This window comes from Mytilus californianus, unplaced genomic scaffold, assembly GCF_021869535.1.
Source record: "Mytilus californianus isolate M0D057914Y unplaced genomic scaffold, xbMytCali1.0.p SCAF_2, whole genome shotgun sequence".
NCBI lineage: Eukaryota > Metazoa > Mollusca > Bivalvia > Mytilida > Mytilidae > Mytilus > Mytilus californianus.
Window position 1 is genome coordinate 19,913,013 of NW_026262668.1, and position 16,437 is coordinate 19,929,449.

General features: G+C 32.5%; 1 protein-coding gene across 2 annotated transcripts in view; it reads right to left on the minus strand.

The window, feature by feature from the left end:
* Positions 1–16,437, minus strand: part of LOC127729434 (nuclear pore complex protein Nup214-like) — a 63,548-nt gene that overhangs the window by 23,965 nt on the left and 23,146 nt on the right. For both annotated transcript variants that reach the window (XM_052237260.1, XM_052237261.1), the window contains exons 12-22: positions 15,666–16,370; positions 14,723–14,866; positions 13,460–13,503; positions 12,962–13,111; positions 10,685–10,950; positions 9,498–9,659; positions 8,665–8,825; positions 7,820–7,882; positions 7,234–7,394; positions 5,765–5,900; positions 4,615–4,797 (exon numbers count right to left, since the gene is read on the minus strand). In XM_052237260.1, coding sequence (XP_052093220.1) covers positions 4,615–4,797; positions 5,765–5,900; positions 7,234–7,394; positions 7,820–7,882; positions 8,665–8,825; positions 9,498–9,659; positions 10,685–10,950; positions 12,962–13,111; positions 13,460–13,503; positions 14,723–14,866; positions 15,666–16,370 — 2,175 coding nt within the window. The remainder of the gene's footprint in view (positions 1–4,614; positions 4,798–5,764; positions 5,901–7,233; positions 7,395–7,819; positions 7,883–8,664; positions 8,826–9,497; positions 9,660–10,684; positions 10,951–12,961; positions 13,112–13,459; positions 13,504–14,722; positions 14,867–15,665; positions 16,371–16,437) is intronic.

Below are 16,437 nucleotides of genomic sequence, written 5' to 3' on the forward strand. Positions count from 1 at the left end.
ACCTAGCTACTATAGTTTTAAAGATAACAGCAAAAAATGTGGAAATTGGTATAAATGGATATTTATGGAGCAATAACTCCAAAATAGGTTGCTGGATTTTTTTCAAATTCCCCAGATAGAAAGATCATTTTGTGCTGGTCATTTTTGCCATTTACAATTTAAACCTAGCTCTAAAAATATAAAATATTGACAAAACTGCAAAAATCGGTCAAATTGGATATTTCAGGGGTAACTACTCTAAAGCCAGTTGTTAAATTTCTCTAATGTTCAGGGTAGATACATCTTGTCATGATGACATTATTGCAATTTACATTTTTAATCTAGCTCCTTAAGTTTTTAACATCCAATGGCATATATTTCAAGCGTGAGAACAATTCAACAAGTCATACTATAGGAAGGTTATGCGAATTATAGTCATTTCGTACCCTAACCATTTTGTACCCCCATTTCGTACCCTGGCAAAAACCATTTTGTACCTTGACCATTTCGTTCCTTGACCATTGAATATTTACATGTATACCATTTTGTACCTCATGGAAAATTTATAGATATAGTATTTCGTCCCTCATGGAAGTTTATATGTATGCCATTTCGTACCTCATGGAAGATTTATATGTTTTTGATTTCTTGGTAAAAATTGTCTCATTGATGTGCACCCTTTCGTACCTTACGGAAGATTTATATGTATAACTTTTTTGTACCTCATAGAAGATTTGTATGTATACCATTTCGTACCTCATGGAAGGTTTGTATGTATGCCATTTCATACCTTGTGGAAGATTTGTATGGGCGGTAGAGGTCACGAGAAATACCTAAAATTTAAAATTAAAGCACCTATGAGATATTGTATCTGAAGGAATATAATAAAGTCAATAAACGAAATTTTTTGAAAACTGTAAAACTTTGTATTTAAGATATTTATTTCAAATATTAGCTAGCGCTTTAGTAACAGTTCACATTTCTGCCGACAACATTGATCTTGTTACTTTGGTATAAACTTGTAACTCAAGACACACGCCGTACTGACATATAGTTTTAAAAAGGTAGCATTCTATTTAATTGGATTTAAAATGTTTATTGAATGCACGTGCCATTTGAAATTGCAACGTGTGCCTAAATATTGAGATATATTCAATTGATTATCGTAAGATGTAGTTGAACCTAAATGTATGTATCATATGCATGGATTTTTTTAAAATAATACTTTTAGAAAATATGCAATACAAATTAAAAAAAGATATTTACCAAACATTTTTGAAATTTAGAAGGTTAGATATATATAAGGATACAAAATAAATGAACTTGTAATTTCTCAAATTGAAAAAGCCATAGCAAGTTCTTTGATTGGTCACAAAAGGTGCAAATTCTTATGCAAACATTTTTATTCATGGCTTCCTTCTTGGGTGAATATCAGCTTGTGTCCCTTTTCACTGCATTTCCTGACAAAAACAACTGTTAATAACTATAAAAACAGTTGCAGATAATAATTCCTTTGTTGGTTTATTAACCTCATACTAGTAGAGTTCAAAAATTCATTAAGGATACATCCTGCAAACAAACACATTAAAGTGTAATTAAAACTATTAAAGTTTCCAAGTGCTGCTTAATCAAACCAATCATCGGTCTTTATAACATTTCTATGGCTGGATGCATTTTATTTAGTTATATTTAAAATAAAATGCTCCGCAGGGCGCAGCTTGATACGACCGCAGAGGTCGAACCCTGAACAGTTGGGGCAAGTATGGACACAACATTCAAGCTTGATACAGCTCTGAATTTGGATTGTGATTAAATATTTGACACAGCATAGGTTTCTGACACAGAATGAATGTGGTCTAAGAACTTAAAAATTTTAAATTGGACATTCACCTATTATGGTCCAATATCCAAAATCTAAATACATGGTTAGATTCAGCATATCAAAGAACCCCAAGAATTCAATTTTTGATGAAATCAAACAAAGTTTAATTTTGGACCCCGATTTGGACCAACTTGAAAACTGGGCCCATAATCAAAAATCTAAATACATGTTTAGATTCAGCATATCAAAGAACCCTAAAAATTCAATTTTTGTTAAAATCAAACTAAGTTTAATTTTGGACCCTTTTGACCTCAATGTGGACAAAGTTGATAACAGGGCCCAAAAATCAAAAATCTAAATACATGGTTAGATTCAGCATATCAAAGAACCCCATATATTCAATTTTTGTTGAAATCAAACAAAGTTTAATTTTGGACCCCGATTTGGACCAACTTGAAAACTGGGCCCATAATCAAAAATCTAAATACATGTTTAGATTCAGCATATCAAAGAACCCTAAAAATTCAATTTTTGTTAAAATCAAACTAAGTTTAATTTTGGACCCTTTGGACCTTAATGTAGACCAATTTGAAAACGGAACCAAAAATTAAGAATCTAAATACACGGTTAGATTCAGCATATTAAAGAACCCCAATAATTCAATTTTTGATGAAATCAAACAAAGTTAAATTTTGGACCCTTTTGACCTCAATGTGGACAAAGTTGATAACAGGGCCCAAAAATCAAAAATCTAAATACATGGTTAGATTCAGCATATCAAAGAACCCCATATATTCAATTTTTGTTGAAATCAAACAAAGTTTAATTTTGGACCCCGATTTGGACCAACTTGAAAACTGGGCCCATAATCAAAAATCTAAATACATGTTTAGATTCAGCATATCAAAGAACCCTAAAAATTCAATTTTTGTTAAAATCAAACTAAGTTTAATTTTGGACCCTTTTGACCTCAATGTGGACAAAGTTGATAACAGGGCCCAAAAATCAAAAATCTAAATACATGGTTAGATTCAGCATATCAAATAACCCTAAAAATTCAATTTTTGTTAAAATCAAACTAAGTTTAATTTTGGACCCTTTGGACCTTAATGTAGACCAATTTGAAAACGGAACCAAAAATTAAGAATCTAAATACACGGTTAGATTCAGCATATCAAAGAACCCCAATAATTCAATTTTTGATGAAATCAAACAAAGTTAAATTTTGGACCCTTTGGACCTCAATGTGGACCAATTTAAAAACGGGGCCCAAAATCCAAAAACTTAATACACGGTTAGATTCAGCATATTAAAGAACCCCAAGAATTCAAGAATAAAACCCCATTGAAATTGATCAAGAAATAAGCAATTTATACGAAGTATCTTCTTTTGCACAATCTGTGCAATTGAATATTTCTTGCTATTGCGCAATACTGTACAATTGACAATTTCTTGCTATTGCGCAATATTGTGCTATTGGATATTTCTTGCTATTGCGCAATACTGTGCAATTGAAGATTTCTTGCTATTGCGCAATACTGTGCAATTGAAGATTTCTTGCTATTGTGCAATACTGTGCAATTGAAAATTTCTTGCTATTGCACAATACTTATTAGATAATAATTTACACATCCTGTTTGGTGTGTATCTCCTACCATATCATTATTATTTGCTTTTAAATATTAATCAGAAATAACCAACTTAAAATGGAAAATTTTAAAAGAAAAAAAAAAGGAAAAAAAGAAAAAAAAAGGAAAAAAAAAAATCCCCCCCCAAATTTTTTGAACCCCCTTATGATTCATCACCCCCAAACTCAATCCCAGCCTTCCCTTTGTGGTATGGTACCTTGCAGTACAATTTCAGAGAGATCCATACACTTGAACACAAGTTATTGTCTGGAAACTAGAAAAATGCTTATTTTTGGCCCCTTTTTGGCCCCCAATTCCTAAACGTTTCGGGCAATTACCCCCAAACTCAATTCCAGCTTTCCCTTTGTGATATGGAACCTTGTAGTACAATTTCAGAAATATCCAAACACTTACACACAAGTTATTGTCATGAAACTAGAAAAATGCTTGTTTTTTGCCCCTTTTTTGGCCCCTAATTCCTAAAATTTGGAGGCAATTACCCCCAAAATCAATTACAGCCTTTCCTATGTGATATGGAACCTTGTGGTACAATGTCAGAGAGATCCATACACTTACACACAAGTTATTGTCTGGAAGTTACAAAAATGCTTATTTTTGGCCCCTTTTTGGCCCCTAATTCCTTAACTGTTGGTACCATAACCCCCAAAATCAATCCCAACCTTCCTTTCGTGGTATTGAACCTTATGGTAAAATTTCATGGAGATCCATTCACTTAAACTAAAGTTAGAGTGCGAAAACCAATGTGTCTTCGGACGACGCCGGACGACGACGACGCCGGACGACGACGACGCCAACGTCATACCAATATACGACCAAAAAATTTTTAATTTTTGCGGTCGTATAAAAAAATCAAAATGATAACTTTTACAAATATATGATACGAAATAGTAAACATGTATTTAGTCTATGAGGTACGAAATGGTTGATGCAATGGTATGGCCCATAGGGTATGAAATGGTTTTTATTGTGGGTACGAAATGGTAAATGTTGGGTAAGAAATGGTAATTTTGGGTACGAAATGGCAGAGATACGAAATGGTCAAGGTACGAAATGACTTGCTCGGTTATGCAAGGTAGGGAAGAACTGGCATAAAGGGCAGGGAAATTTAAACTGACATTGAAAAATGAGGGTTAGTTGTATAGGGACAGTAATTATTGTATTTACCCGAGCCAAGAACTTCAGTTTCACTATCACTGGATTCTTCAGAAGGAATATTGTACTGGGGCCCAAAACCTTCCTCATCATCATTAGTTTCTGTCTCTGTCTCCTCGTCCTCCTCATCTTCTTCATATCCTGTAGAGGAGGGAGGTGTTATGTCCTCTATACCACTCAGGGTGGGTCTCAAATCTGAAATTATTTAATCTTGGGCATGAGATGTTCACCATTTGTGAAATAAAACAAAAATGTATGCATGAATACAAGTACTTCTTTCATGAAATATAACAGGGTTTAACTGAATTAAAATTCCTTTCTCACTTTTGTTCATTGTTTTAAAACAAGGTTAGAGTATTTTAAACTTCAAGTGATTTCTACAAGACATACTGATACTTAAAATAAAGAAAAACCTACAATTTGTTTATTCTTTGTATTTTTTGGGGGGTATAACTTAACATCATAAAACTGATATTTTCCTAATTTAAAGATCACCTGCTTTTGGTGGTTCCTAATATATATATTATTTCAAAATTAGAATTAAACTGATGCATACTCAAGGTAACGATCATAAATGTCAAATTGCTCTCTTTTCCACAATTACTATAAATGGACATATTTATAAAACGTAAAATTTCATCTATCCTCATACTATATAGGTTTCTCATATTGTGTTTAATAGCATTACCAAGGGACAGAACTCTGGGCAACTGATATTCAAATGTGTCACATTTTAACTTGACCTGGTTCCTTTGTTTTCAAACTTCTAAATCAGTTACTTAATATATTGATTGGAAACCTAAATGTTTGGTTATTGTTCTTCATTATCAAGGGACATAACTCTAGCACAACAGATATTTAAATGTGTTAGATTTTTAATTTTACCTGGTTCCTAATATGACAAATGTGAAACTGTCAAATCTAATGTCAACATGTGTTTTATAGTCCCTAACAACATTAATGAATTTCAAATGATTTTGTAACGGCTAAATATATTAGTTACCTAATGGAAAGCAATTCCAAGACATATGGATACAAATGGACAAGGATAAAGCTTTATAAAAATGACTATGACACAAAAAATACAAGAATGATCTTTTCAAAGAATTTTGTTTGAGAGATATATGTGCACCAAACGTTGATTGCTCATTATTGATTTTACCATCAGGAGGTAGTACACCATAGGAACGTTTCACTGCATTAAATCCTTCTGTCATTCTTGGTTGACTTTCAAATCTTCCACCTGACTGATTTCTGTCACCTGATACAGTCATGCCTGATTGACCAAAATTCATATTCTGTGAAGAAAAGTGAATATGTTAACAGTACATTGTGTTAGCTAATAGATATATAGATAGTTTATTCTCATAAAACCATGTAAGTACAAAGGTTACAGAGAAGTTAAAAACATGCATACAAAATATAACAGCATGTCAACAAAAATAAATTACTAGCTAGTAACAGAAATTATTTCATAGCAACAACATGTTTCATACAGCATGTAACCAAAAGTTAGTGAGCAATAATATATCACATTGCATTAGTGTAAATAAAGCTTTAAATCAGTGATGTCATCCCTTAGTGCTAACACCCTGCATCATATACAAATTATAGTTGGAAATCTGCAGGAGGATTTTGGTAGACAACCCATGTACCCTGCAAGCATAATTTCACCCAAAAAATGGAAAAAATTGAACATCCTATTATTTGTGAAAAATTTGAAGAAAATCAAAATCCTGACAATGTGCACACTCTTAGTATAGTATAAAGGTTCTAGCTTGAGAACTGAAGGAGAAGTAAGCAAAACAATCCATGTACCCCACATCCAAAATTTCACCAAAAAAGTTTAACAATCTGTCATATGTAGAAAAAGTCTTGGTAAAACTTAGACATTAATTACATAACCAATTATTTTCTAATTAGTATTGATTGGTTTTGACAGGTTTTTATTGCAATAAACGTTCGGAAAAGAGACTTCAAAGAGATTTTGGTATTTAGTATAGACAGGGTTTAGTTGTAAATAACAATATGCAAATAGGGAAATACCAGGGGACTGAAATTAGGAGGGTTTAGCGTAAATGTCTGTTTTGTAAGACTTCAGTTAAGACAGTTTTCACTGTAATATATATATATGCACACCCTTATATGTTCAAAGACCCAGCATGATATAAAAGTTTCAGTTTGAAACTGAAGGAGGAGTTAACCAGACAAACCATGTACCCTATGTTGGACAGATTGATGGATGGAAAGAGGTAGAAAAATATGCCCAGGACATTGCAGGCATTAAAACCCTGCCTCTCATAAATGTATTAAAGCATATACCAAACCTAGAATTGTGAATTTTAAGAGATGCTACTGAATGTTATGCATTCAAAGGGTTTACCCAAGATGTTCATCATTTTCACAAATGTCAATGACATCTCCAGACCTACATCAGATTAATAAAAAATTCAGGTTTTTTTTCCAGTTTCCAAGGTAGGGTGGGAAATCGGAAGAGCAGGAAGTTTAGTCTTTTGGAATTTGACTGATAGCTTACATCTACACACATACATTTAAGGTATAATCTGTCTGAATGGTCTATTTAAACTGTTAACTAACTGTAAACCCAACAGGTTGTCTATTTTCACTTACAGCAGGTTTAGTCTGTTGAAATCTGATAGCCGATCCTGTAAGACTCCTGGCCTGTTGCTGTATTGATGAAGTCTGATATTGAGGCCTGACATCAGGCTGGTCAAACTGCTGTTGAACTTTGAACCCATTTGTCACTGGAGCCTCATTTTGTACTGGTGGTGCTGAAAAAATTATAAAAGTAATGACATGAAAAGTGACAAAACTAAAACTTTTAAGGAATGCATATTTTGTTCAATTTTAACAAGTGTTAGCTTAAAAAAGGATCAATTTGAAGCAGGTTTTACAGTGTTTTCCTTCAAAAACTGATTCATGATCACATGATCACAAAGCACCTGAGATCACCCTCAGTTTTTGTTTGGGTTCGTGTTGCTCAGTCTTTAGTATTCTTCGTTGTGTTTTGTGTACTGTTGTTTGTCTGTTAGTCTTTTTCTTTTTTAGCTATGGCATTGTCATTTTATTTACGACTTATGAGTTTGAATGTCCCTTTTGTATCTTTTGCCTCTCTTTTAGTAGAACCGATCTATGGATCGTGACAAGCAAGCATTCAATGATTGATGCAATAATTTCTAAACTTATATAAATATACCTTTCTGTTGATTCCTGCTGGCAACTGTTTCCACTGTCACAATCCTTGACATTGATAAATTCTCTAAAAATATAAAAATCAACAATGTTAGAGTTTCGGTGAGTGCATAAAGTATAAAATGGTAATCTTTTCTGTCTATCAATACTACATACTAAAATAACTCTACATATGAATATTGAGTTATCAGGAAACCAAAGGCTATCTGACATAATACTGTAAAAAATACTATTTTGCAGATACTTTATTCTGTGTTTAGCCTAATCTAGTAGATCTTGCAGCAATTTATTTTCACAAATTTCTAATTTTCTTAATGTATTAATATAAAGAAAGATTTCAATTTTTACATATTTGTAATAATTTGTATTCACATTATTTTTCTACTTGCAAAGTTTGCAATTTTTAGTTGGTTTATTAGTATTGTTCAGTTAAAAGAAGCATGTTGACACCTGTAGGGTATTAGCTGATGAATTTCAGGTAAACAAATTTTACATCAGCATAATAATCATATTTTTTCATAATTATGATATTTATGAAAAAGACTTCCTCATTCTTTGTTCTGTGAATATACAGTGATGTAAAGTTGAATTATTGGCAATCAAACCACATCTCTCCTTATTTTCATATTCCTCATTCTTTGTTCTGTGATGTAAAGTTGAATCATTTGTAATCAAACCACATCTCTCCTTATTTTCATATTCCTTTTTGATGTTCTGTCATGTATAGTTGAATCATTGCATTGGTAATCAAACCACATCTCTCCTTATTTTTATATTCATCTTTGAAAATTTCAACAACAAATGCCCTTGAGCAGTTTATATAAAATCATTTGATGAATAATAAATTACCTGGCCTAGTAGATTTAATCCTGGGAACAGATCTCCTGGACAAATGTTCCCTGAGCCGAGCCATCTTTTGTGGACTTGTTGTTTCTGTGATCTTACTACTGGACAGGGGAGCAGACTTTGATTCCAGTAGTGAATCTGCTAAAGAAGAAAGCTCAGCACTCCTATAAATATAAGTCATAATCAAAGTTAATTTTCAGTGTCAAAAACAAGATGTACCATGACCAAGGTCACTAATAATACCACTCATATATCTAGAAAGTATAATTTACAATTGCTAAAATAATGTGACAAATATTTCATTCATGTGCATGACATTTCAGAGAAATAAGTTTGGGCAAACAGGAACAAGAATGCATGCCTTGTTGCACTAAGCATACCCCCGCTTGTAATTCAAAGTTTTAGTAATGACTAACTATAAAGTCATTCTGTTCAGTAGTACCTGAGAAAAGTATGACAGAAACTTGTTGGACAAAGAGATGAACAGGCAGACAGACAGATGGAAAAACAGATGGACAGGTTAATGCAATATAGCACCCATTCTTAAAGTTGGGATATAATAAATACAAACCAGAATACTTACATACAATACATTTATATTTAGCCATGAAATAACTTATCAAAATTCAATAACCTAAAGTGACTTCAGCTTTCTGTACAGTAAAATACAGAACTCGAAATGTATGACAACATACCTAGATTCATTTTCTCTACTATACATAAAATTTCTAAGGACCTAGATTTACTTTCATACCCTACTGTAGAAAACAATAATATTAACGTTTGCAAGGATTCACTTCAATTTTCTACTACTCAGTACAATATCATAGACTTACCTAGACTCATTAAAAGTATCCTGCCAAGATGAGGTCTTGTTATAAATCTTTAGTTGTTTTAATTTACTTTCAAGGTCACTAAGTTCTAGATTTTGATGAAGAATTACATTTCTGTTACTTTTGATACTACGGTAGATCAAATCTGTGGTAGGCGTGTTTATCCTGTAACCAAAAAAAAGATTTAAAAAAAAGTGAAAACTGAAGATATTTTCTTATTATGTGAAAGAAAATTCAAATAACAAAGAATTTCTGAGGTAAGTAAAAAATATGGAGCAATAATTGAATTAAAGAACTTATATAAAAAAAATGCTTTCATTAAATACTGCAAAGATCTAAAGCTATGGCCAGTAAAAAAAATGCTCATTTCTTTAAAATTTTACTACATTATACAATAGGCCAGGTGTTTTGAGGTTTAAATGTTTTTCTTATGCATATCGTATATGGTGTCTAATAAAAGGAGGTGTTTTTTAATTGAAACATGTTTTGAAAGAAGAAAAAAAGTATAGCATGAATCTTCCATTTCATATATCTAGTTATTTTGAAAATAAAATAATTAGTTCTTGTACAAAAACTGCTGAATTTTGATTGGATGATATCAAATGCTTTTTTCACAAATTTCATTCCTTCTAACTGTCTCAGTAGTATTTACCAGATGGCAATTTCATATGATGTGGTATTTTTAGCAAATAAATTTGTAAATGGAAATTAGCAAACCATTAGTATCTATTAAATGTGGTAAAGACACGGTATCTTGGTCTTTTGTCAGTTAGTTGGGGAACATTGGTATTTTTCATATTACTACTGACATCACCTAATTCAATTTACCATAACTCTATCATTCAAAAACTTCAAAGCAATTATATTTTGCTTAAAATAGCCAGATAAAAACTGTTATTGGTGCATCTATGTAGGGTGAACATATTCCAGATAACTGCAGAAGAGATTTTATCTATAAAGATTATTTTGGAAAATACAGATTGAGAGGCAATATGAACAAAGATACATCAGAAGTTTGACAATAAAATATTCATTGATTTTTACTTTCATTCAACAGAAAAATATTTGGTGGATTATAGAAATTATTTATGTTTGTGGTATTTTCCCACAAAAAAAAACCGTACAAGTTATGATGTTGGAGTATACTCAAAACAAATATTTATACAAAAAAGATGCATATATAGACAAACCTTGCATGCCTTTTATTTTTATTTTGATATTCTTGCCACTGATTATCAAGGATAGTATCACACTCCCTTAGTCCACGGTCCAATATCTGGTACTTCTGTTGTAAGGACCGAAGCCTTTCTTGGTTAGCAGGGTCAAGGGTTTTAGATCTTAACAAGTGGATATACTTTGGATCTGTATTTCTCTGTTCTCTCATCTTACATTCCTCAATCATGCTGTATGAATCTAACAACAAAGATTTGGTATCTTCAATCTCCTTTGTTTGATCCTATGTAAAATAAAAATGAAATCGTCAGAAAGTCATCTAAATATAATAAATCAGTCACCAAAGTTTAATGAAAACTGCTCAAAGCACTTTAAGGAGATCATCCAAAAAATTGAATATCACCCCTTTTTTATGAATAAAATCCCATAACTCGGAAACATAAAATCTAAAATTCATAAAAATCAAATGGGAGCTTACAACAATATATATAAACAATTTACCAAAGTTTCATGAAAACTGCTGAAAGCACTTTTGAGTTATTGACCGAAAACTGGAAAATCCCCCTTTTTTTAATGAATAAAACCCCATAACTAGTAAATGTAAAATCTGAAATTTATAAAAATTGAAAGGGAGCTTATGTCAATAGATATAAACAATTCACCAAAGTTTCAGGAAAATTGCTCAAAGCATTTTTGAGTTATTGTCCGAAAACTGGAAAATCCCTCTTTTTGTAATGAATAAAACCCAAAAACTCGGAAATGTAAAATCTAAAATTTATAAAAAACGAAAGGGAGCTCAAGTCAATAGATATAAACAATTCACCAAATTTTCATTCAAATTGGATAAAGCGTTTTTGAGTTAATGTCCGACATGTTTAAAACGGACAGACGGACAACGGTATACCATAATACGTCCCGTAAACGGGCGTATAAAAATTAAAACATATTTGCAGCAACAGGTTTCTTAAACAGTATATAATTATTATTTTTCAATAATGTATTCATACCAGGAAACATCATTAGACATATTCACAATAATTCATATTTTAGCATTAATTTTCTACTCATGAAAGTTGGAAAATAAATTGCCAACGAAAATTAGTTGGTTTACAGTATATACAGATCATTGATTCTTTAAACAAACATGTACATTAACAAGTAATACATCAAATTTTCTTTAAAAGGTAGATAATATCTGTTTTCTGTAAATTAAGGGTGAATTTATGTACTACACTACTGTTATTTTCTTTGAAAATTTACTGTTAACACAGAGATATGTCTCACCTTTTTGTTATATTGTTGGTAAAATGCAAATTTTGAAATTAAAATAGCAATAATTTAACATGTTAGTTATGCAAAATATTCAAAATCAATGAACCATAACTGGAGGTACAGGGCCAAACAATCTCCATGAACATGAAATCTGCCAGTGCTAATACAACTGCATACCAAATATCATTGACCTACCACTAGTTGTTCCCCATAAACTGACCTAATAACAAACTAATACATATAAACTATGCAAAAGTTTCAAAGTTAATAGACCATGACAGATGGGGGCAGGGACAAACCATCTCCATGGAAATGAGATGTGCCAATGCTAATACAACTGCATACCACATATCATTGACCTACCACTAGTGGTTCCCCATAAACTGACCTAATCCCAAACTAATACATTGTTGACACTGCCACCGACGCTTGAAACAGCATACCTATGTCTCGCTTTTTAACTCGATCAAGGCGAGACAAAAAGCAGATAAATGATGTGTCAAATTTTAAAAACCTGATTCAATATGTAATCATTCACTGTAAGTAATGTTATAGCAAATTTGCTGCTGCTACTTTATGGAACAGCCTTCCAAACCATTTCAGGACTGAAAATAGTTTTTCACATTTTAAAAGTCTTGTTCAGTCCTGGAATGGTTTGGAATGTCGATGTTCTGCTTGCAGATAATTCTTGAGATGTTTATTATTTATGTTGCTTTTGTTTGCTCTGGTCTAGCATGTTTTATTTCATTTTAAATTTGTTGCTAAATTTTTATTGCATGCTATGTAAGTGAGATTTAACTTCGTATAACAGGTTGTTTTATATGTCAAATTAGACTGTTTTTATGTTATGTATATGTTTTTATATTCGGTCAAAAGCTCCTTAGAGCTTGTGTTGTGTCTTTTAACTTATGCCGAATCAAAATAAAGTTTTCTTATCTTATCTTATAGCTACAAAAGAATATGACTATTTTTTTTTTAAATGGCCATATTTACAAGGTAATTTGTAGCTAACATATATATACCTTTGTCAATTTTTTAACTTCTTCATTAAACTTTGTCATTTCTTCTGTCGTTTTCTTTAATTTCTCCATTTCTCTTATATCACCAACAGCAACTTTGTGAGATAAAGTCCTATTTCGAAACTGTTTTAGTTCTTCTTCAAAATGGGTCATCTTAAATATAATAATCAATACAATCTATTACTCATGCTTCAAAATGGGTCATCTTAAATACAATAATCAATAAAATCAAATACTCATGCATCAAGATAAATAAATGACAAAAAAAAATTAGTTCTAAAATAAATGGCATGAGGATTAATATTTCAAAGTATATAAGAAATTCATTTTTGCTGAACATAATAAAAAGAGATTTAACATGTATGACAAATATACTCAGAACTTTGGTGGATAGTTGTCTCATTGGCAATCATACCACATCTTCTTATTTTTATATCAATCCACAAAAACTGGCACCTAGTAAAATAAATAAATTCAAAGTATCTGACAATAAAACCTTACCTCTTCCATAATACTTTTTGTGTAGGTGCTGTCAACTGTCTCTTCTGAAAAATTATTAAGAAAAGTATGATCAGAAATAACAAAGACAAGGGGGGTCTTTAACGACCTTGACTACCCAGGAGGACTACCACGGTCGGTAGAAATAACATATGACACACTCCATTTTTAATTAATCTATGGCCAAATAAGTCATGTAAGTAAAAAGTAAAAACTTGACTTATCAATTGTTTAGTTCAGACAGGAACGCACAGATGTTTCTTGTTATTCCAACAGCAAGATAAACAGCTGTGCCAAGAGCTCATGATATGCCTTATTGTGCAGATTAAAATTGTTTCAAGAATAAAATGGGATATTTTGAAGGCATTTAATCATAATTTTGTTTACCAATTCTAACAATTACGTAAAGTTTCCAATGAATCAATCAAGGCAAACTCCGACAATTCAAGCCTCATAACTCTGGAGTGACATTTGGAAAATCAGGTTAATTAAAAGGTAGCTTCCTTTCATCAATCCCAACAATAAAGTAAAGTTTCTTTGAATACTGGAGTATTAAAGTGTGCTATTGGTGAAAAATTCCCTTAACAGTTAAACTGGAAAATTAAAAAAATCACAAGGGAGCTTGTTTTCATCAGTCCCCACAATAATGTAGAGTTTGGAGGAAATCAATTCAGGAATACCAGAGGTAGCAGGCGATTTATGAAATATTGCCTTAAATCTAAGGGTCAAGTTCCATAACTCTAGAATGACAAATCCACAAATATAAAACTAGATATGGATGATGCCCCCCTCTGCTCTGCCATATGCATGAGTATAGTTCCACATACTTTAGATTTGACAAACAGTGATGATGAAGTACAACTTGAAATTGTTGCGCTGTCTGTAAGACACAAATGATGCCCCCGCCTGACCATAAGAAATTATAAATTTAACACTATGTATGATGATCTATCTTTAATTTTTTTTTCTGAGTACAAAAAAAATAACATTTTGTCGCAGGGCATAAAAATTGGATAGGAAGCTTTCTGCGGTCAATTCTGATGTTGTGTTAAAGTTATATGAATTGGTGAAAGTGAATTTGAGTTATCGTAAGAAGTGTTGATGGACAGAGGGACAGACCGACAAATTGATGGACTGACATTGGTATACCATAATACTTCCCATCTTTGAAGGACATATAAAACACAAGATGTGGGAAAATAAATCCGGAATATTCAAAGGAAGCCTCTAACCCTCCAATATCAATTTTAATGGAACAGCCCTTACCTTCTTGTTGAGATTGTTGAGACTGAGATGAAGGTACTCGTGGTTGAGATTGTTGAGACTGAGATGAAGGTACTCGTGGTTGAACTGTTTTGTGTTTTGATTCTTCCGTTTTAACATTTGGTTGTGGCTGACTTTGTTGGGAACCTACAAATATTAAATCATTATACAATAAATAAAGATTGTATGTATTGGTGAAAAAACAATTTATTTTACTGTTTGATTCCAAAATGTAAAGACAAATATCATGACATAATTATTGCAAATACAGGATAAACCTATTTAATTTTCTTTACTACATCCGTAAAGGGCCTGTCTCATGCCAGCAGCCTTCAGTTCAGTGTATGGATTTTGTCTTCCTCTAATACTGTGGATTCATTTATATTTGTGAGTATCAATTTTTGTGCATTGAGGAAAAACTGTATTTTCGAGAATACTTGATTTCATGGTTTTGCCAAATTCCCTATACAATCCAATAGAAAGGTTGTATTTCCTTGAACAGTTAAATTGGTGGTCCATGTATACCAAATAAAATTGGTAGACCACGAATAATAAATCCCCAGTATTCAATTTTTGTCTCCCTTTATTTTTTTGCTTTTTTTTTCTTCTTGTCACAACCTATAGGTCTTGTGACCCTTTTAAGGGACCTTGGTAGCCAAGTGGTCTAACAAGTTCATCTACAGTGGTCACTAGCCAGTCAACACTAAGACTGCTCTCGGCAGTTGGGATCTCCATAATCTAGAATGACTAGGACTGCTAGTTTTTTCTGCCAAAGGTCATGGTCCTCTCCAGGTACTCTGGCTTCTCCCACTATAAAAAATGTCTGGCTTCAGACATTTTCTTTTGAGTCTTAAAAATTTATCGTGAACATCTGTGATATATTAATTTAGCGAACAAATAGCAATAAGGTGTATTATGATGATCAAACTTGAATACAGATACGAACCTTGCTTTGACACCTCAGGTTTCCCGGGACCTCCTGTGGGTTGTTTTGGTAGTAGCGTATTACCTGGTGTAACACCACCTAGTCCAGGTCCAAGTTTATATCCTGTCTCATTAGATGATGCTGGGGTGGAAAATGATTTACTGGCCACTGGGGTACTAAACAAAGGTGTTTGAACATTGCTGCTGGCAGGTGGTGCTGATGATGATACAGTTCCACCAGAGGGCTTAGCAAAGTTAAATGAAATTGGTGTAGAGGATGTAGAACTACTAGCTAGTGTTGAGGATGTAGAATTACTAGCTAGAGTTGCAGAAAAACTAAATCCACTTCCTGTTCCAGTAGGTGCTGCAGAGAAAATGGATGTAGGAGCTGCTGTAGGAGTTGTTTTTGGTGTACTTCCAAAAATTGATGTACCGCCAACTGATGTCCCAAATAGTCCCTGTTTTGTGGATGAGGATTCACTAGTTCCTGTACCAGAAGTTCCTAAGACAGACCCATTGCCAGCTGGCACACCAAACATACTTTGTTTTGTGGCTGATGGATTACTGGATGGTGTACTTCCAAAAATTGATGCACCACTAGCTTGTGTACCAAATATACTTGGTTTTGTGGATGTGGGTTCACTTGATGGTGTACCAAATGAACTTGGTTTAGTAGAGGAAGATTCACTTGTTGAAGTACTGGTAGGTTTAGCGCCAAAATTAAAACCTGATGAAAATGTAAAAGCACAAAAATAATGAATGTGAATTGACGAAAAGTTCTTAAAACATTTTTT